The sequence below is a fragment of the Drosophila simulans genome, chromosome 2L (genome assembly GCF_016746395.2).
Source record: "Drosophila simulans strain w501 chromosome 2L, Prin_Dsim_3.1, whole genome shotgun sequence".
Classification (NCBI taxonomy): domain Eukaryota; kingdom Metazoa; phylum Arthropoda; class Insecta; order Diptera; family Drosophilidae; genus Drosophila; species Drosophila simulans.
In genome coordinates, this window is record NC_052520.2 from 18,521,844 (window position 1) to 18,541,308 (window position 19,465).

The window sequence follows — 19,465 nt, forward strand, 5'->3', positions numbered from 1 at the left end:
GTTTTTTTTGGTTCTGTGTTTTGGTTTTTCGGCGTCGGAGGTGGAGTCAAGGTGAAGGGAGCTCGCTTTGAGTTGACAACTTTGTGGGTTGGTTGACTTTGGAGTGATTGGAGGAATGGTTGGAAGTCATTGTTAAATAGTTGCGGTATTATGAAGTAAGTAAGTTGTTTTAAAACTGAATACAGTCATTCAAACTTATTATTAAATTGTTTTTTTTTTTTAATAACAATTTGCATTTAATGTTATGTACAACTTTTAAAAAACATTCCCATGCATTGCAGAGTGCTCCCCTTGATATTAGCATTTACCATACTGAAAATTCTCGAACGCGAAAAATTCCCAGCCCAGGCGCTCATTAAGTATTCCTCGAGAAAAGTAACGGTCGGAACTTGGAACTCCCTCTCCTGGAAATCCAGCGATCCTTTGCTACCGTTGCAACCACACTTTCGATCGCTCTTTGCCACCTCCTTTCCTTTACGGGTCTCGGCGACGGAACCTCGATCGCGTTGCCACCCCCGTGCTGCACTGGTGGCACTCGCTGCATGTCCTTGGACGCACAGGACATCTGGGCCTTGTCTTCTGCCAGAGAGTAGAGGGAATTTCCCTGCTCAGCAGCGCGTGAACTGCGAGAAAAGTTGCCCGAAAATACGTTAAAAAGTCAAGACACAGGTGTCCCTTGTGCTGAGCGGAAAAGCGGGTTGAATATCAAGCTTGAAAAAGGACTTACGCGGAAACTTTGACAGCTTGGCTTTAATTGAAAAACTCGAATATAAATGCGAGACCATTGAAAGGCACTATGATCCGGCAGATAAGCGTATGGAATTAACCATTATGTTCATTACATATTCAAATTTAAAGCCGACTCGCCAACGAAAACATACTCGTGGAGATTTAAATTTGTGATAAGCATGGAAAAAAAGAGAGTGTGAAACGCCAAATGAGCTGTCCATAAATCCCACATGTTTATAATCAAACACGCCCCGGCTTCCCGTTTTTCGGCGATTCGAGGGATGCAGGATTAGGCTTAAATTGAGCGTGTGCCATTTTGACTGTCGGCAACATATCGCACATGCCGCATATCGCTGACACAATCTCGGACCCTTTGTTTGCTGATGGATCTCTAATGAAATTATCAAACATTTTAATAACAAATGAAAACATGTGCGGTTGCCGCAATATTGCATGGGCGCATGCGCAGCGCACAAATTGATCGCATTTAGGGGAGGCAAAAAGGGTGACCGGCAATATCGGAGAAGGGATGCCTGCCTGCTCTTCTGTTTCCGATTCTGTGAGCCCTCATAAGCCACTGTTCCTGCACCCGAAATTGAGATTGTATCGCAGGACGTATCGCTCGTGCCAGGAACTCTGTCACGGGCATTGCCGCCGGATTCTGGACTCTGGATTCTAGATTTTAGATTCTCTATACCCGATTTGATGTGACCCACAGTGGTTGCGTTGCGCGTTAATTGCCTGGCACCACAGCTGCACTTATTAGCCACACCAGCATGGACACAACACATACGTTATTACACTCTTATTCAATGTCAAATCCTGATGGAATTGCCCCATTTTGGGCAGGGTCCTGGTAACTAAGCAATACAATGAGCATTGATATCTTGATTAGCAGCAGCAGGCTGAATATTGCTTCATTTTAAAAAATGAACCCATGATATTCTTTTGTCAATAGAGTACAAAAATAAATAAATATGTTTGGATATGAATTACAAGATGATTGATACACTCTACACATATGCTTATGTTTGATATAACTTAGAATTTCAGTAAACTTCTTGGAATAAATTCTTAGGCAAACCAAATATTTAAACTAAACTCACCATTATCACGATCGCTGCGATCATCGCTGGGCGCGGAGCTGCCCCCACCGCCGCTCTTTGCTCCCGAGGAGGAGGCGGCTACCACTGCGGCGGCTGCTGCTGCGGCTGCTGCCAGGACCTTGCCGCCGTTTATGAAGTCCTCGTTCAGTTGAACAGGACTCTTGGGCCGCCCGTCGACGACCATTTCACTGCCAGCATTCACGTACCGATTCGTCTCGTACCACAGCTATAAAAAGGAAAGTGAAAATAATGGTTAAAATTGTAAAAAATCGAGTGGCACGTGCTGAAGGGCTTTATATAAAGGGGTTGGGGTTGTATACTAACATAACCAGCATTAATGTAACTCTGTAAATTAGCCTCGCCTATACAATCGTCCTGAACGCTTCGGATTTTTTTCAACCACGTGGACACATCTTCTGTGGGCTCTAGCCATCCATTATAGTGTCTACTATGGGCCTGCAAACACAGTATAAGGGTAATCAATTTAAAATATATTTATTTCAAGTTTTTCCTCTTCATTATAAAAGTTAATTAGAAATCGTAATCAGTTTCGAAAAATATCTGCTGGCGCCATCTGTTGGCCCACCTCTGGCAACTGTGCTATTTCTACACGTTTGTCTTTGCTAAGCCAAGACGCAACCCTCAAAAGTGTTATATTTGTGTATAATTGTAAGTAAATATCAACTTTTTAGATGTAAAATATGTTTTAAATAAATAAAAAATAGAAATACAACTCAGATATACATACAAAATACAAAAAATAACTGAAAATGCTTTTCAATTTAATTAACTATTTATACAAAATGCAAGCTTGCAAAAACTCACACTAATATGCGAGCATATTAGAATAATTTTTGAGTAGCTCCTATAAACAAATTTCCATTGAGAGTCTGCATAATTACTTAGCCAATTAATAAGGGTCTTCAAACACTCCAGTAAAATGCAGGCCCAGCATGACGCCGCCCACAAGTCTGCCCGCAAAATCAAGGTCACTAAACAGTAAGAGGAAACTGCAGCCACGGTGCGAAAATACAAGAAAAGAGCAAAACAACAGAAAACTAAACAAAAACCGCCAACAGTTTTTGTGTACAAATAAAAGCAGCGGCGCCAAGCTGAATTACGCATAATTTACACAAATCGTTAACAGCGGCTGTGGATTTTTTCTTTTTCTCTTGTTTTGTAGTTGCGGCTGGAAATGGGAAAAACTGCCTTAGACTTTGCGACGACGAAAGTTTGACGCTGCCGCAACCACAAATTAAAATCAAAAAACCAAAAAAGAAAAAAATCAAAAAACTCAAATGCTGCGGTTGACTGAATGACTTTGCGTATGCGCAACGTTCAAGTCGCCGCCGTCGAACTCTTGTCTATGAAGTCATTTGGAAAAACGGCATTTTGCAGTTGGCGATGAAGTGGTATGAGTGTGTGTGTGTGAGTGTTTATGTGTGCGTGTGCTCATGTGGGTGTGTGCGTCGAGTGGGAGAGTCTAGGGAGAAAGAGAGAGAGAGTGAGCCATGTGTGCACGCTCCAAAAATTAAGTTAACAACGCCTCAAGTGGCTTCTGCTGCCCCGCGGCATATGCAGCGCAAAAATAAAAAATAAAATAAATACATAAATGAAATAAACTTTGCGTTTTCAGGACGAGGGAGAGAGGTTTCCTCGAGTGGTTTGCCAAACAAGTAGGTTGCAGTCTGTGATTTCCATTCGGCGAGGGCCACGCAAGTTATAGTTGCAAAAATGTATAATTGGAAGGGCTTTGATTTGCGAAACACGGGGCAATTCGCAATTACAATAATTAGAAGACGGTGGAGTAGTAGGAACATGTGGGGTGAAAGCAATCGGTTTTCAAAGGGAAATGCACAGTTAATTTATTTAATCAATATTGAGCATAGAACACAATGAATTTATAGTAAGGAAAATAAGTAAGTTATCTGTTTGCAATTAATATTTAAGCACATAAAGATTCTGAAGTAGTACTGTGGCAAATTTATGACAATTTAGTGTAAGATATTTTAAGTTTCCACATGGTTTCATATTCAAGATTATTCAGGCAACATTTCCCCTGTTTTTCTTGGTTATTCAAGACGGCAAAAAAAACTGCAATCCGATGCAGCCACTAAAAAATGATAAGATCATCTGGATATGCCCAAATACACGGCCCGAAGTATCCGCAACCGTTTGGCAAACAGTTCCAGTTGCTGGATTTGTCTGTCGATAATCCCCGGACAGACATCACACATGTCCTTGCCTATTCATAACTTTATTAAAAAGGAGGCCACCACACTCACAGCAGAAAAACACGAAAACGTCAATGGGCAGGAAAAATATTTACGCGCCAGAGAAAATCTCAAAGTGTTGGGTTCGGTTCGGTTAGGTTCGGCTGGCAGAACTGGCTTCGAATTGCCAGATCAGATCCAGATCCTCCTGGAGGATCGGACGGGAAACGGTGGCAGATAGGCACAGATACAGATACAGATACGGCCAATGTATCTGTCAAAACGGAAACGTGAACGATAAAAGTGCGCTTGATTTGAGGATCATCCAGGAATAAAGGCCAGAAGGGATCCGATCCGAGCCGAGCTGTGTTATTTTTGCAATTTTCGCTCGAGTGGCAGGAACAATATTTTCGTAGCAATACCTGGGCCGAGTAGGTAAAAAGAAGGGATCTCCTTGTGCGAATTGTCAACAGGACGAGGCGCGATAATTTGATTGGATTGTCTCTGTTTTTCGGCAGAGAAAAGTGGTAGCGGAGGGAGGAGGAAAAGTGTCAGTTGACTGACTGACTGACTGACAACCGATCGAAGGGTTCGGATCCGTATACGGATCCGTATACCCTAATTGGAATCATCAGCCGGCCTCGACTTAAGCCTCATTTGGGGTGCACTTTGTGGACTTTCGTCCTGGTTTTCCACTCCGGCGGAAGGTAAATTAGCTCTGGCCGGGGATTAGGCACATTTGACTGACAATTGATACCCTCGAGGTAGAGCTCTAATCAAATCTCTTTCCAATCGTTTGATTTTCCCTGCGAAAACCACCCAAAAATTGGGATGACTCAATTCGCTTGCAATTTTCGCACATCAAAATTGGTACGGATCTGATGGGATTAAATTTCCCGACCAGCGAAAAACTAATATCGGAAATTTGAGATTGCCAAAATGCGCACACATGTGAAAGGCTTAAGGGCCGTTTGGTGATAAATGTGTGTTATAAAAGTTTTGGGGTTTCAGGCATGGGATTTGTGCTTCTGATTGCATGGGAAAATAATTATAATTGCAACTAACGACATTTTTGGGTAGACATTGTTGAGTTCTACCGATTTTTTAATTAATTGGGTTAGTAAGCATCAAGCAACTAAAATATATTCAAACCATCGTTAGAAAGTAGTTTAATAAGTTATGCAAAGCATTAAAAAATATCAGATCCACCAATCAACTAAAAAACTTTAGACTACAAGTTAAAATGTATATCTATCTATTGCTTGTTTCTAAATATTCAATGTCTTCTCTACTGCTTCCCCATAGTTATATTAACTTGTCAGAACTTACTAGAATTGTCAAAACGACTTACCTTCCAGGCCAGCTGAGGATCATTGGGTTGGTGGCTGAGCTTCATGGGAAAGGGTCCGTAGCGAGTGCCCCTCTGGAGCGGCGTCTTGGCGTAGACGCCACCACTATCACGGATGTCCAGCTCACAGACTGGTTCGCGCCTCCGCACCCACTCCTGCAGGATGTGCTCCGCCTGGGCGCGGTCCTTGAAGAAGGCATCCATGCCGTCGGCGGCGGCGGAGGTGGATTCCACGGACAGTGGCAACGTGGGAGGCGGTGGCTGTTGTCGCTGGTTCTGCTGGTGGAAGTGATTGGGATGGTGAAGGAGCTCCTGATCCTGTATATCAAGATGATCCCGCCTCGGCGGAGATCCTTCCACGGGATCCTGCTGCGGTAAGTGATGGCGGGCGGCGAATGAATCCTCGATTTGTTCAGACAGCGGATTGAAGCCCTGACTCCTGGCACTCAGATCCAGGTGATGGAGGTGATGATGGTGGCGCGCTACACTTGCACTTGGATCGAAGTCGTCGCCTCCGGAGCCTGTTGACAATCGAAGCGAATAAGAAATAGACAGCGATTAGAAATGACTTTTCCGACCGCTGGCAAGCACTCAAAGCACTAATCCTAATCAGTTGTTGGCTGTCAATTCACTCCCAAAATAAAATAGATAAAGCCAATGACTCTTCACGTCGAGATGACAATCGTTGCCCGGTTTCATATAAAGGTGTCTTCGGGGATTTTGCAATGCACGACTTGGACAGCTTGGACCGTTTATCACTGCCCACTTTACGTGGCTCCTATCTTCCCCACAAGACAGGTGTCTCTACCCTTTCCACAGACAGGGCGTATCAGTTACCTCGTCTGTTTTCCCGGCTAAGCCAAGCAGGCTGAGCAAATAAAATCTGGATAAATATCGACGGGAAATATTTAAACTATTTTGTTGACACAATAATTCCGACTTAAATTGCTTAGATTTGCTGTTTATCTTCACTTTTAATTGATGTGACTGGATTCACTTTTGCCGATTGAATAGATAAAAAAACTGAACTAGGCGACTTGATGAGTCGTCAGCTTAGTGACAGTAGAATCAGGGGTAATTTGATTTTCACCTTCAGAACTCCCATAATATTTTGCACTATTTTAGATGGGTGGTGATGGGTGACTTAGTCAGTGCATTCCCATGGTGTCATTTGAAAAAAATAAAGCACCCACTTCTTTAAGATACCGATAATCGGTGGGCTCGGAACATAAGTATACACGGACAAATTACCCAGCGATTATTGATATTTGAGCAACTACTAGTTGTTGTTTGCTGTTTGGTTTCTTGTCTTGTCCATCCGCCTTGTTCGAACACTTGAAACTAAATCGTAATTTGAGCTGTTAGACAAAATATGACAGCGCTCCGAAGATAACGAGCAAGCGAGTGGTAACAGCAACTGCAGAGTAACAGTAACATTACCCCGAAACAGATAAGTATCGGCCATATAAATAGACCGCAAAGCAATGGCTCGCAAACAATGGCCAAACAAATAGCAAACTGCGTTTGGAGTTCTCGACCCGAAACAACCTGCTGCATTTCGCACATCCTGCGGCACACTCTGTTTGCACAGTATCCTGGCACTTCGATCTCGAACCCCGACGGCTTCACACCATTTAGCGAAATCTTTTTGAAGTGGCCTACACTTCAAAGACCGCCCTCGCAACCACTCATCTCGCGTTTATCCTCGGCTCTATTTGACAACCCAATTGTTAATCACTCTGGTTTTCTTTAGTTTTCGCTTTTACCCAAGCGCAAGTGTTTTTCCAACGGGACCTTCGGCTAATTTGTGTTTTAGGTAATCACATTTGGGACTGGTCTGCTGATAAAACTGCCCATAAACGCTTGATTGCCAGTGTGTGGGGGCTTGATAAGTGGGGATCGATTTTAATGGGTTTACTTAGGGCTTACTTCGGTTTTAGTTTGGTCATTAAAAGTTGCGACAAGTTTAGTAAGGAAACTAGATTAAAAGATGTTTTTTGTGGCCCGAGATACGGAGCTCTTAAAAAATGTTTTCGGCTAATTTTTTTCAGTACTTCAATTATTTTCAATGGTATGTGCCAATTTAACTGAATAATGAATTAAGTATTTTAGCTGGGTTTTATAATTTGATCATATTATATTTGAATAGCAAGCCTTGAATTTCCTGTAAGTCTAAAAAAAATCCGTAGGAAATAAACACCAGTTTTGTGGACATTTAAATAAAAAAATGTATACAAATCCAAATGTTTTAATTAGGTCCAACACAATAGGAGATAAAACCACGACATCACTTATTTTAGGCACTTGATTTGTCACAATTCTTGTCATTGATGTTTTAGGGTTAGAAAACAATCGAACAACTAATGGGTGGATTTGTTCAAACTGATTCACTTGGCTTCTGTTTAAGTTAGGGCCGTTGTAAACTGTTTTCAAAGCAACTGATTCAGTTCAGGGAACTCCGATTCCCTGTAAGCGACAGTGCGAGATACCGACTTTTGTTTATTAACACGGCGTGGAACCAACCTGATATGACATATCGATCGAACAGCATGATTCCGCTTTCAAACGTTACTTGTAATTATCACAATAAACAGATCGCTGGCAAATATTTTCATAACACGCGATGCGACATTTTCCGCGGAGACAACACTGCGTATGCTTGATGTTGCTCTATGTAGGTCCCGATATTGCTACGATTTCAACGGATATTTATTTATGTGATGGGTGTCGTCTCTATCTGCCGGTTGTCTTCGCAAGACTGCTGCCAGCCAGCCAGCCAGGAAAAGAAGCGGCGATAGCGCAAAAAATATTTATATGTGAAGAACTGAAACAGAATTGTGTGGCAGCGACGTCGACGTCGACGGCGACCGAGAGTGCAAACGGCGGCAGCGAAAAGCGAGTGTGATTTTCCGATTCCGATTGCCAGCACGCTCAGCAACGAACTGAAACTGAATTGTCTGGAGGCGATGAGGATTCTCGGATTCTCGGATTGCCGGATTCGGATTCTCGGTTTGAATGGGAATTTTTCGGGCCGGTTGGCTGGTTGGCTATCCATTCGCCATGGTGGTTGTTTCCGCTCCTCTCTCCCAACCGAAAATCTCATCCCATCTCCCAGAGGATCGCCCTGATGTCCTGGCTATCTTTCGTAAAGCAAAACCAAAAGGATAGGGGATGAAACCGGAGAGCAAAAGCGGTGGAGAGAGGTAGAGAGAAAGAGAGAGAGAGTGCAGCATCTGTATCTTTAACAGTGCGTTTATATATGTATCTCCAGCCTGCGCTCACACACTCTCTCTCGGATTCTGTTCCTCCTTCTCTTTCTCGGCGAGAACAGCTCTCTTTCTCGCCCCTTGAAATCTGTGTCAGTTCGCAGTCATTATTATTATCTGAAACTTGGTGATTCTGATTCGAATCCTTAGTGCCAGTGGCCACAGAAAGGATAACAGAGGGAGATGGCCATCAACAAGACAGGGACAGAGACTGAGCAAGAGAGAGAGAGCGAGTGCGATGGCCTTATTTACCCCTCGATTTTTCCTATCAGAATGCGGCTATGTATCTTTGAGATACACAGACAGCCAGCTCGAGTTGAGGGAGGAGTCAGGATAATAGGGCGGGCACATCTTCGCATTCATTATGCACTCGGCTACATGTAGACTGCGCTTTATATATCTCTCTGCATATCTATATACCGAAATGGAGGCAGAGCAGACTCCGATGCAGCTGTAGATACAGATACAGAACCAGATACAGATACAGAGATGCTGTTGCTCTCTTTTTCTGGCTGCCGCTAGTGTCTCTGTCTCTGTTGCGCTCCACTGTTTGTTTGTTTGCGGTTGGCCCAGACCAGACACCACCCACAGCCCCCTCTTCTGATTTGCCACCCCCCACTCCCTTCTCGCCGACGAGAAGACATAGTGGCAAGTTGCGGTTGCCTTATCCTTAGCATCCATTTCGGTTTGGTTTTCGAGGGGGACTTGGCTTTTGGTATGGGGATTGTGGCTTCGTTAGCTCAGTGGGCTTTTTCACAACCCGCACCCACCTCTCTTGAATTTTCCCCCAAAATTCAACCTGCGTCTGTTCCAAAGCGTGCGCAATAAGCACACACATTAGGCTAATGGCTGTGTGTGGGTGTAGACTGCCCTACCGCTTCAGTGTGTGTGTGTGTGTGTTTATGGCTTCCTGCCAACTGTATAGGTGTGTATAAAAGTGTGTGTGTGTGTGTTGGCCGGACAGAGAAAACTCACGGCTATAATTGAAAGCGACGACGACTTTTAGCCTGCGGCAGAAAAGGCAAAGTGTGCCGGGCTGATTTCCTCGACTTTCTCCACTTTTTCCCCTCGCTCCTTCTTATGGTTGCTCTTTTTCCCTGCGCAAACAACAACAATCCTGGTTTTTTTTTTGGGGAAGGTGGGGGTGACAAGTACACGGGCTTTTTGGTCTTTTGTTTGCAACTTAATTTTGTATCTGTCGTTAAACTTTTTCATGTTTTGGCGGAATTTTGTTGGGCTTTGGCTTAGACTAAGTGGGTGGGAAGTTATGCTGATGTGGGGGAATAGATGACCGGCTATTAGGTGGAACTTAGGAGGTCCCCCTTTAATCGGAGGTCTATTATTTTCCTTTAAGACTTTGCCTCATATTATCTCACGTACTAGGTAATCTAAATATATTATTGCTCGGCCTTTGCGTCAGCAAAGATATTCCCGCACTCTAAGATAGTTAGTATCACCTATATATGTATATAAGGAATATTGTTTTTTTCCATGAGATAAGTAATAGGGAATTATTGTGAGAAATTAAAGATTTTACATTTTCTTTACGCTTATCCAATATACATAAAATCTATTCAGAGTATAAATTGAAAGAGGAAACAAGTTATTTATCAATTTGATTTGTCTCGAGTATTAAAAGTGTTATAAAGTTATTATTAAATGCAACAGTTTATCTTTTGTAAGCGAGCGTCGAAATCATGTGTCATTATCAAAACATGGTATAATGGTTCTATATAAAGAACGTATCGAGTGTAATAATTATATTTTTATACAAGATAAATATTAAGTATTACAACATTTTCTCATAATTGGCTTTTTTTTCATATTTCCCAAAAAAAAATATATATATATATATATATATATGAAGCATAATAATGCATACAAAAAATGGTTTAATTCCGCGTGTTTCCTGTCAGGCCGAAAAGAAGATAGCTTATATTTGAGCAATTCCATTGTGATGGGGTCATAAATTCCTTCACTTGTTATTTATTTGCATGATCAGTCGAGGGTCAGAAATATGGGCTTTCGGGTTTCGCAGCGAAGAGGTGCTAAAAACGGTGCCCATAAAGTACACAAATTTCTATCCACATCGTTGTCTGTTTGCGTTTGTCAAACAGCAGCACTCAATTAGGAGCTCACAACATACGGGTGAAATATTGGTGGAATGTCATCGCCGGAAAAGGGGCGCTTAAGGGTTGAAACGGAGGGTATCCTGACTTTCAGCGCTGACTCCACTGCTAATAGCGTTAAATTAAAACAACATAATCGACAACGAGTCACCCCTTCCACGCCGCTGTCACATAATTTAACACACGCGAGGACCCAAAAGATAGAAAAAAGGATGTGTCTTTATTTGCATTTCGCTCTGGTTTCGTTTGCTCTGCGCTTTGTCGGCGGATTGTTCCGCATATGATAGCCCATAATTCATTAGCCAACACGCCTCGGAAAAAGTCAATAATTCCACGAGGGGCGGAGCCGGGAAATGCATAACCAGGAATAATCAGGTCAGATCAGACAGTCAGTAAAAGGTGATAAAATTTCAATTAAAGGATTGCAGTGCATTGTGGTGGAAACGAAGGAATATATATTTATGGCTTTTTCCTCTGTTAACGGATGGAATAAATTAAAGGAAGAGACACAATTATATCTGACTAATAATTTCTTTATCTGAACTGAAGAAACATTTGAAAACTCATTTTATATAATAACTCATGTACATTTAGGTTGAAAAAAATACGAAAGATAAAAAAGCACATACGCAAACTGAAGATAATAAAAAAGACGTGGACACTTCACTACCACTAAAAAAGGCTTGAAATTGCAGCTGAAACTCAAATTTTAACGCGCCAAAAGTGAAGCGAAATATGCTTTGCAGATCGACTGAATATCCCGAGGCTGGGACACTTCCTTTCTGGCAAAAAGGACTCCATGCGAGTTCCATTCAGAGTCAGTGACTCCGGTTTGTCTCTGTGGAAGTCCTGTCGACTGTAATTAACTCAGCTGGATGGCTGATCTTTGACTCCGACTGTCTGAGCCAGGACAAAGGACTTGCCCCGGCTTTTGTGAATGGCTTTTACAAGCTGCGGAGTGCAGGGAAATAAAGTTCTTGAAGGAATCGGAATCAAAAGTCGTCTCGGTCCACATATCGCTACCATTGTTCGGATCTCGAGTGGAGGACCGAGTGTGTAGGAATGCCCTTCTTTTGGCATAAAACAACAGTTGAGTGGTACCGACATCGATGTGGAACGTCTACGATTGCGGAAAGAATACTAGTTCGATTGCAAACAAATTGCAAAATTCAGTTGTAGGGATATATTTTTTTTAAATAAATTAGGCTTGTGTTTAAATCAATCTTTTCTCAACATCAAATAAAACAGTTTTTAAAATATTTCGCTATAAATATTTACATACCTTGCTAGAACAAGCACCTTTAGAGTTATTACCTATATATATCAATCGCAAAATGCCATTACATTAGTCTACCCTGCACTGTGCGAATTTGTATATCAATCTCCGCTGATCTTGTAAGCCTGGCAACTTCAACTGTGTGTGTGTGTGTGTCTCATTGACAGGACAGGACTCACTGCGATTGCCATAGCGATTCCCGTTCGGATGCCGATGCCTACTCCGATTCCGATTCTGATTGCTATTGCTATTGCGAGGACCGCTGTTCCATTGTTCTGCCTTCGAGGCGGAGCGGAAGTCGCTCTTCTCTGGCGAAAAGGACCCCAAGGAAAAAGTGAAGCAGGGCAAGTTCTCAAGTCAAAATGCGCGAGACAGACGAGCGGGGTCAGGACTATAATTATGGCAAGGTCAAACCGTTACGAGTGCCGTTGAAGATCGCGTCTGGGTAGCAGGAGGAGGGGGAGAGGGAGGCGTGAACTCAGAGATCGTAACTTAATACCAGCCAAAGCTGCAAACTCGAATCTGGAGCAAGATTCGAACCCATCCCTGCAGCACGCGCCCTCGAATCGAGTTTGCCCAAGTGCAATTTGCAGTGTGCAACGGAAATGGTAGAAGAGGAGCAGATACCCTCTGCTTCCTGTCTTGGCACACTTTCCACTAAAATCACATCTGCCAGGATCTGCGATTGCAGCAGGGTGGTTCAGGTTCAACCGGTGATCAGACACACTGGGGATCTGACCTCAAAAGATGAACAATTAATTGGAAAATGTCACTCACATGTAACCCTTTTTATTTGCGGCTTTCTTGGGATTTTCCTGTATTTTGCCGAATTTTTAATTATTTTTATTTTTTTGCACAACACTTTTAATTAGCGTGAGAATAAGGTCACTATTTCTTTTTTTTTGGGTTAGTCTATTTATTTGGGACCCTGTAGCTTCCTCTCATTTATCAAGCGAACTCGAGGGCTATCTTTTTCCATTTTGCCGACGCAACGCAATCCCGCACACCGCGGACCAGAGATTGTCATAAACTAAGTCCGAAGCTGGCCGTTCGACAATTAATTGCCTTTCTCGGAAGTTGGCGCTAAGCAAGCGCATTCGGAGCACTTTTGTGAGAATCGGGAGAGTAAGAACGAACTGCTCACAGAACGTTAAAAATAGAAGAAACCCGACAAATGATTCTGAATCCGGGAGAGACCTCCAAAAAGCAGCACCAGCAAAACCTTATCAATAAAGCCACTTCGTGCTCGAGGATCGTAACCAACCAAACGCGCCGAGCACTTGATCGAAAGTATAATATACTCGTTCTCAAAGTTAGTAGTTAGTATCTGTGATGGGGCCCACATTGTAGGCATGTGTACTATGCACCCCGCGACTGATATCTACAGCCTATTTACTATCTATTCTATGACTTGAAAGCAATTTATGGTGCAGGGAAAACGGCGAAGTACAATATGCACTGCGAGAAGGGACCTGTTACTCATATGATTAGTGGTTAGCCAACTTGGATACATGAATGAATGGTGGGAAAACGGCGCGATAGGCCCTATCTTTATAACTGTCTATCAAAGCCGTTATAAAGTTGATTACTAGTTTACAATAATGGCATAAATATGATCTAAGCCTAATTGAACTTTGACGGAATGTACTATAAATAATACTGTTTGAAAGCGAAATATCAGGGGACAACAATATAATAGCTTCTTAGACTGTTGTGCAATATTTAATATTCTCAATAAGCCGCCCTTTTAGAATTGTGCATATCAGCTTATTGTTCTTACACGGTAGTTGCAAAATATCTCGTACTTTAATTTATTAAGTCCACGCTTACTTCTTTAACGGGTATCACCTACCTCAAGCATTCCCTTTCTTTAGCAGAGTATATTTATGAAGTGCAGTATCTGTACCTCCCGCATATCGGAACTATCCTCACTGACCACTAGGCTTTTTTGTTCCACAACATAAACAACGTTATAGGAGACGGTTTACGTTGATAAACAATAGACCAGTGACAAGACACTGACAGTTACGCCGATAAAACCAAGCCCGATCAAATACCATGCCCACATACCCCTTGGTGTGGGGTACCATTATTCCCATGCACTCTCCACTCGGCTTCCATTTAATTCGTCATCTAAATAAATATCTTGTGGCATAGTCCAGAGTTATTTATCTGCAACAAAAACCTTGACGTAATGTCGTAAACAAAAGACAGTGCTGGGACTGGGTCGTTCAGATAAACTGGACACTAAGAAAAGTATCTTTGCTTTGGAAATAGAGCTATCAAGTAATGAAATGTGTTTAGACCAAGTGTATATTTATTATAATATTAGTCAGTGAGTTTGATTATCCTAAAGATATGATACCCTTTAAATATATGTTAATCTATACAGCTTAGATACACTTGATCCATATATGTAGCAACCGCCTTTCCGGCACAAAATACTCAACTGCGCCTCGCTTGGAACCCCTTGTCTTCGGCCATATAACGTATACGCAGGGTCTGTCCAGGGCTATCATCGGCTGTTTCTATCTAGACAACAAGGTTGGCGACAAGAAACACTTTTGCTTTCGGACAGTAAAACGTCGAACTTGGTGAGTCCGAAGCCGAATAGAGTCGAGTTGAATCGAATCGAATCCGAATCGTTGGGAATTGAAACGAGCAAATAAATGTCAAAAGTGTGTATTCGGCAATAAATTGTCGAAATTGGAAGAATAATTCGGGTGTTGTAAATCCATAAAAATATCAGGTGCGATGCATGCGCCATATCCCCCGCCCCTTAACCCGCCTAATGCCCCACTCCCGATGATATTTTCCGTTCTTCTGCGATGAAGCAACGCAATCCAAAAAAAATATAGAAGCGTTGAAGGAGAGCTAAGAACGCACAAGTGCACAATAAAACCGTAGTGAAACGTGCGCTCTGATAGATGATATCATCAGGAAATACGAACATACATAGATTCTCTCTTTTTTAGTGGAGCGATTTCCATGTGTGCTTAACCCAAATTTCACCGGTAGCTCGAAGTCGATTTTCTTGGTTTAATTTACAATTAAATGCATTAAATTCAACAATTCATCGGTATTGTACCTTTTCAAATTGTATACCTATAATACAAGCAGCTATCAAAAAGTACAATATATACATTATGCAATGTCCTGATGCAAATACGTTGTTAACTGTATTAACATTTGAAACACTACTTTCGAAGTTTTAATATTCAAAAGTATTCTTTGGGTATCAACACAAGGTTACCAGAAAATGGGTTAACCCACTTTTGGCAAAAAGACGATGGCACCTCGCCCAATGGAAAAGATGAAAACAAAAGTCAAGTAGCGCTGGGGGAACTTCATAAATTACTGCTTTATGAGAGTATCCAATAGCACCGACCATAAAGCGTGTCCCACTGATAACCCAGTACTCCACCACTAGCCGCATAATCTTGATCCCAACGCTTATCTGGCGTTTATCTCTGCACGAGCGAAACAAACTTTCGGTCGAAAGGGAACTTGTCTACTGCGAATTGTATCTAGCACCGGCGATCTGACCAAGTTACAGCCGAATTTAAGACGCCCAATTCGGGTCTTCTCCCATTATCTGCCAGCGAGCTGTAAATTCTCCGTGGGCGACACTTTTATTTTGATGTATTTATGACGCCTTAATGTGTTGAGAAAGAACCACGGCACAAGTGATTGGTGTTTGAGTCTTCCATTATCAGGCGACACCGAATGTTATGTTTTATGATCCTATATATAGCCGTTTCTTGCCTAATTGAATGATATGATAGCAGGTTTTAGAAAATATTTTAATAGCTCTTAATACAATCGATTCACAGGTCGTAAAAGTGCTGATACTCGGCGCCGATAAGGATTTTACCATCGACCTGAGTCGGCACAACTCACTGAGTAGCCGATCGATGATGGAAGGCGGTCCGATGATGATGGTGGTGATAGTGCTATGATGATGGTCACGATTGCCCGAAACTTTTGGCTATCGATTGTAGATTATCGCTTGTTTTGGTGCTTTTTGGGGACACTCGTGACATTTGGTGGGGGTAAGTCCGTCTTGATTGAGCAAAGTGTCAAACAAAAATGTAAGAATTTTGATTTACTTGTTCGGAAATTGTCTTCAGGGTTTTCGATCTTAATGCGAACGAAAATCCATCCGCAATTCGAATGAGATTCTCCCATATTTCTTTAGCCCGATCTAAGTTTTTTATAATTTATGATAAATAAAACTTTAAAACATAACAGATGTCTTGTATGTTCAGCAATGAAAAACATTCTGCCTGGTAGAAAAGCTCAAATCAGAAACTTTTTATCCCCTCAGGAATTCAATCGACGTTGTTTGAATCACTCTATTAATAAAACGGAAAACTTGCAATATAGAAAACTACATCAGGAAATCCGGAAGACATTAAACGACAATTGGCTAATCAAATGTTTTCCAGGAAGGGTCAAGGAGCGATCCGATTCTCTTTAAATATTTATATCAGCAACTGAATACTTGTAAAAGTACGCACAATCTACTTAGATCTCCAAAACAGTGTAATTTTTCGCTTTCAATGGCAAATGATTATAGTTAACGAGCAAGACATTAGCGTTCTTGCTTTTTAGCTAATTCCTGTCTGCGGAATTCCCCGTTTCTAAAAATCTTCTTATCCAGAGCTCAGGAGGAAGCGGATAAAAGCCACGAGCTGTACATTGATGTTGATGTCTTGGATATAATCTCAGATTATTTGAGGGCAAGAACGGAACCGCATGTCAAATTATTTCAGAAACTTTTGATTCCACGTTTTATTCTGTGACGGAATTCCCGCTACATACAGAATAACTCTCTGGGGAATGCCTTAAATCCAGTTCTTACTTCTCTTTTTATGTTCCCCAAAGGGTTGATAATATTGCTGATATTTCTGAGTCTTACAAATGATTACTCAATCGCGACATAAAACGAGAGAGAACGTCATAGTCGAGCTCCCCGACTATCAGATACCCGTTAGCCGTTGGTGGAAGTGCAAACTAGAAATTTCTCTATTTTTTTGTCATATCAATAAAAAATAAATCAAAAAATAAAAAAAAAGAACTTTTTGGGCGTTAAAGTTGGCTTGACAAAAAGTTTTTTTTAGCAAATCGATAGAAATTTACAAGATAGATAAAATATTGAAAACAATGAAAACATTTTCAAAACTGTGCATGCGGCAGTTTTGCGCGGTTCGTTCTCGACTCTCAACGAACGGACGCACGGACAGATGGACGGACAGACGGATATGGTCAGATCGACTCGGCTATTGGCCCTGTTAAATACTTTTCAAACGAATCTAGCATACCCCATAACTCTAAAAGTAACGGGTATAATTAAAATGTGTGATATCTCTATTCTTCAAGGAGTAATATCAAAAATAACTCGACGCTTTTATCAAAAATAAAAAGAACATGTCCGAACTGAAACTATTCGTAATCATACTATGCATGACTTTATAAAATGATGTATATTTTATGGTTCCTAATGGGTCTCCTTGGGATAATTTTTTTTGAAGCTGTTGGTATATTAATGGGAAAAAACAATTACTCATTTGGTAGTATTGTTTCAGATTCATTTCAATTTTAATCAAGTCGCATGTAAATAAATAATCATATATTATCTGACGCATATAACATATTATATAATTCTTTTAATGTTGAAAAAATGAATGAGTTAGACCTAGAGCATGTAGGGCATCTCTGGTGCCATTTGAAGAATCCTTTCATCTGAACTACTAACTCACCCTGATTAAATTTCCTGGCAATCGCTTTCGATCGCATGATAATCTCCAGCAGTGACGTCATTAAACTAGACTTTGTTAATATCCATAGTCCAGAGAAATCAAAGACTGAGGCTAAATCCTTTAGCAATGCAGGCGCACTTGGGCCAATGACATTGACATACTCAGCTTTCTTTTTTTCTCGCTTTCCTTATCTCTATCTCACTCTTTAAGCCAAGAAGTCGAAACAATTAAAAATCACTTTTGCAATTCAAGAACACAAGTTTTTCCGGGGTGGACAACCGACACAACTGCATTTGCATTGGAATCCCGAGGGGTGGTGTTTGCAAATTTGTGGCTAGGCTAGCAAAAATCTAGCCGATGTCTGTCTTTTTTTGTTTTCGTCCTGCTTTTCCTGTTGCACACGCGTCTCGCAAAAAAGTCTGAGTGGGTAGTGGAAAAGTATCGAGAAAAACCCAATAAAACCGACGGAAAAAAGAACGACGACGTTGCTGTTGTTGTTGTTGATGTAAAAACAGTTTAAGGCACACACAGTTGGAAAATGCGAAATGCAAAATGCAAAATGCGAAATGGAACTGGAGCTGGAACCGGTGGAGCTTGGAGAGCAAAAACCACCTGAACACACCTGCCCCACAAAGCTCCTCGAAAGCGACTGACGACGGAACTCGAGGCAGAAAACGGAGAACAGAAGCGGAAAACTGAAAACGGAAAATAAGCTGAGCGGAGCAGAGAACGCCGACTATTTCGTCTATGCGCTATAGTTTCATTTTCCACTCCACCCAGCTTTTCCACCTCTCCCATTTGCTATTTTCCATACCAAAAAGCAGAAAACAGAAAAAACACAACGAGCCGCCAAAGGCAAGGAAAAAAGGAGACTGACTATCGCGGCGGCAATTATGAAGGAACGGGTGGAGCTCCCGAAACTTCGTCGCACCACCAACCAACCACACAGGCACGTGCTCACCGCGCCAGTGGTGATTTCAGGTGTTTCTGGGGTTTCTGGGGTTTCAGGTGCTTCGGTGGCTTGGGTGGCTTTGATGGCTTGGGTGGTTCTGCGTGTGTGTGAGTGCGGGCAGCCAAAGGACACTAACGACTGGGCACGAAAAACGCAACGTAATTCATGCAAATGAAGTCACGCAAGATTCCCCAACCCACCCAAGAGAGACACAAGGCACCCCGGGCCTCCAAATGAGTCCTTCACAATTGCCCATCCAATGGGCTTCCAGCTGGCCAAGAGGAGTGGGGCCTGGGTGGCACCCTCATTGGCTGCAATTGATTCAGGGAATCGAGATATATGTATAATGCGGCTGAGATATAGATTACTTTTATGACTTTTAAAGGTAACATTTGTTGAATTATAATTTATATTTCCTAAATAATAACATTTTTATTAACACTTCTTTAGTTACTATCAAAGAAATGTGGCGAATGAAATTACATTAACTTGAAAAAAAGTGAAATAGGTAAATAATGTTTTTTCTTGACAGTTTTTAAAAGGATTTGTCATAAAGTCTTGCCTGAAAAGCTTTAAGTTTTTTAAGTCAGCCCTTTACCTTTAGCTATCTTAATCCTTTGAATTACCTTTACTCGATGATTTCCGAAAATTGCTTATCCTGCGCAAGCCAACTTATTTCGAATT

At 41.7% G+C, this 19,465-nt stretch overlaps 1 protein-coding gene across 4 annotated transcripts in view; it reads right to left on the reverse strand.

Annotated features, from left to right (window-relative positions):
- Positions 1–18,511, reverse strand: part of LOC6732716 (transcription factor hamlet) — a 29,821-nt gene extending 11,310 nt beyond the window's left edge. The window contains exons 1-4 of one of the 4 annotated variants that reach the window (XM_039294309.2): positions 17,830–18,510; positions 5,400–5,917; positions 2,160–2,291; positions 1,836–2,061 (exon numbers count right to left, since the gene is read on the reverse strand). In XM_039294309.2, the coding sequence (XP_039150243.1) occupies positions 1,836–2,061; positions 2,160–2,291; positions 5,400–5,917; positions 17,830–17,890 (937 nt within the window). In that variant the 5' untranslated portion in view covers positions 17,891–18,510. Of the gene's footprint in view, positions 1–1,835; positions 2,062–2,159; positions 2,292–5,399; positions 5,918–7,919; positions 8,494–17,829 lie in introns of those variants that run through there. The other 3 variants (XM_039294339.2, XM_039294365.2, XM_039294387.2) reach the window with 3 other exon arrangements.
- Positions 18,512–19,465: the final 954 nt, after the last annotated feature.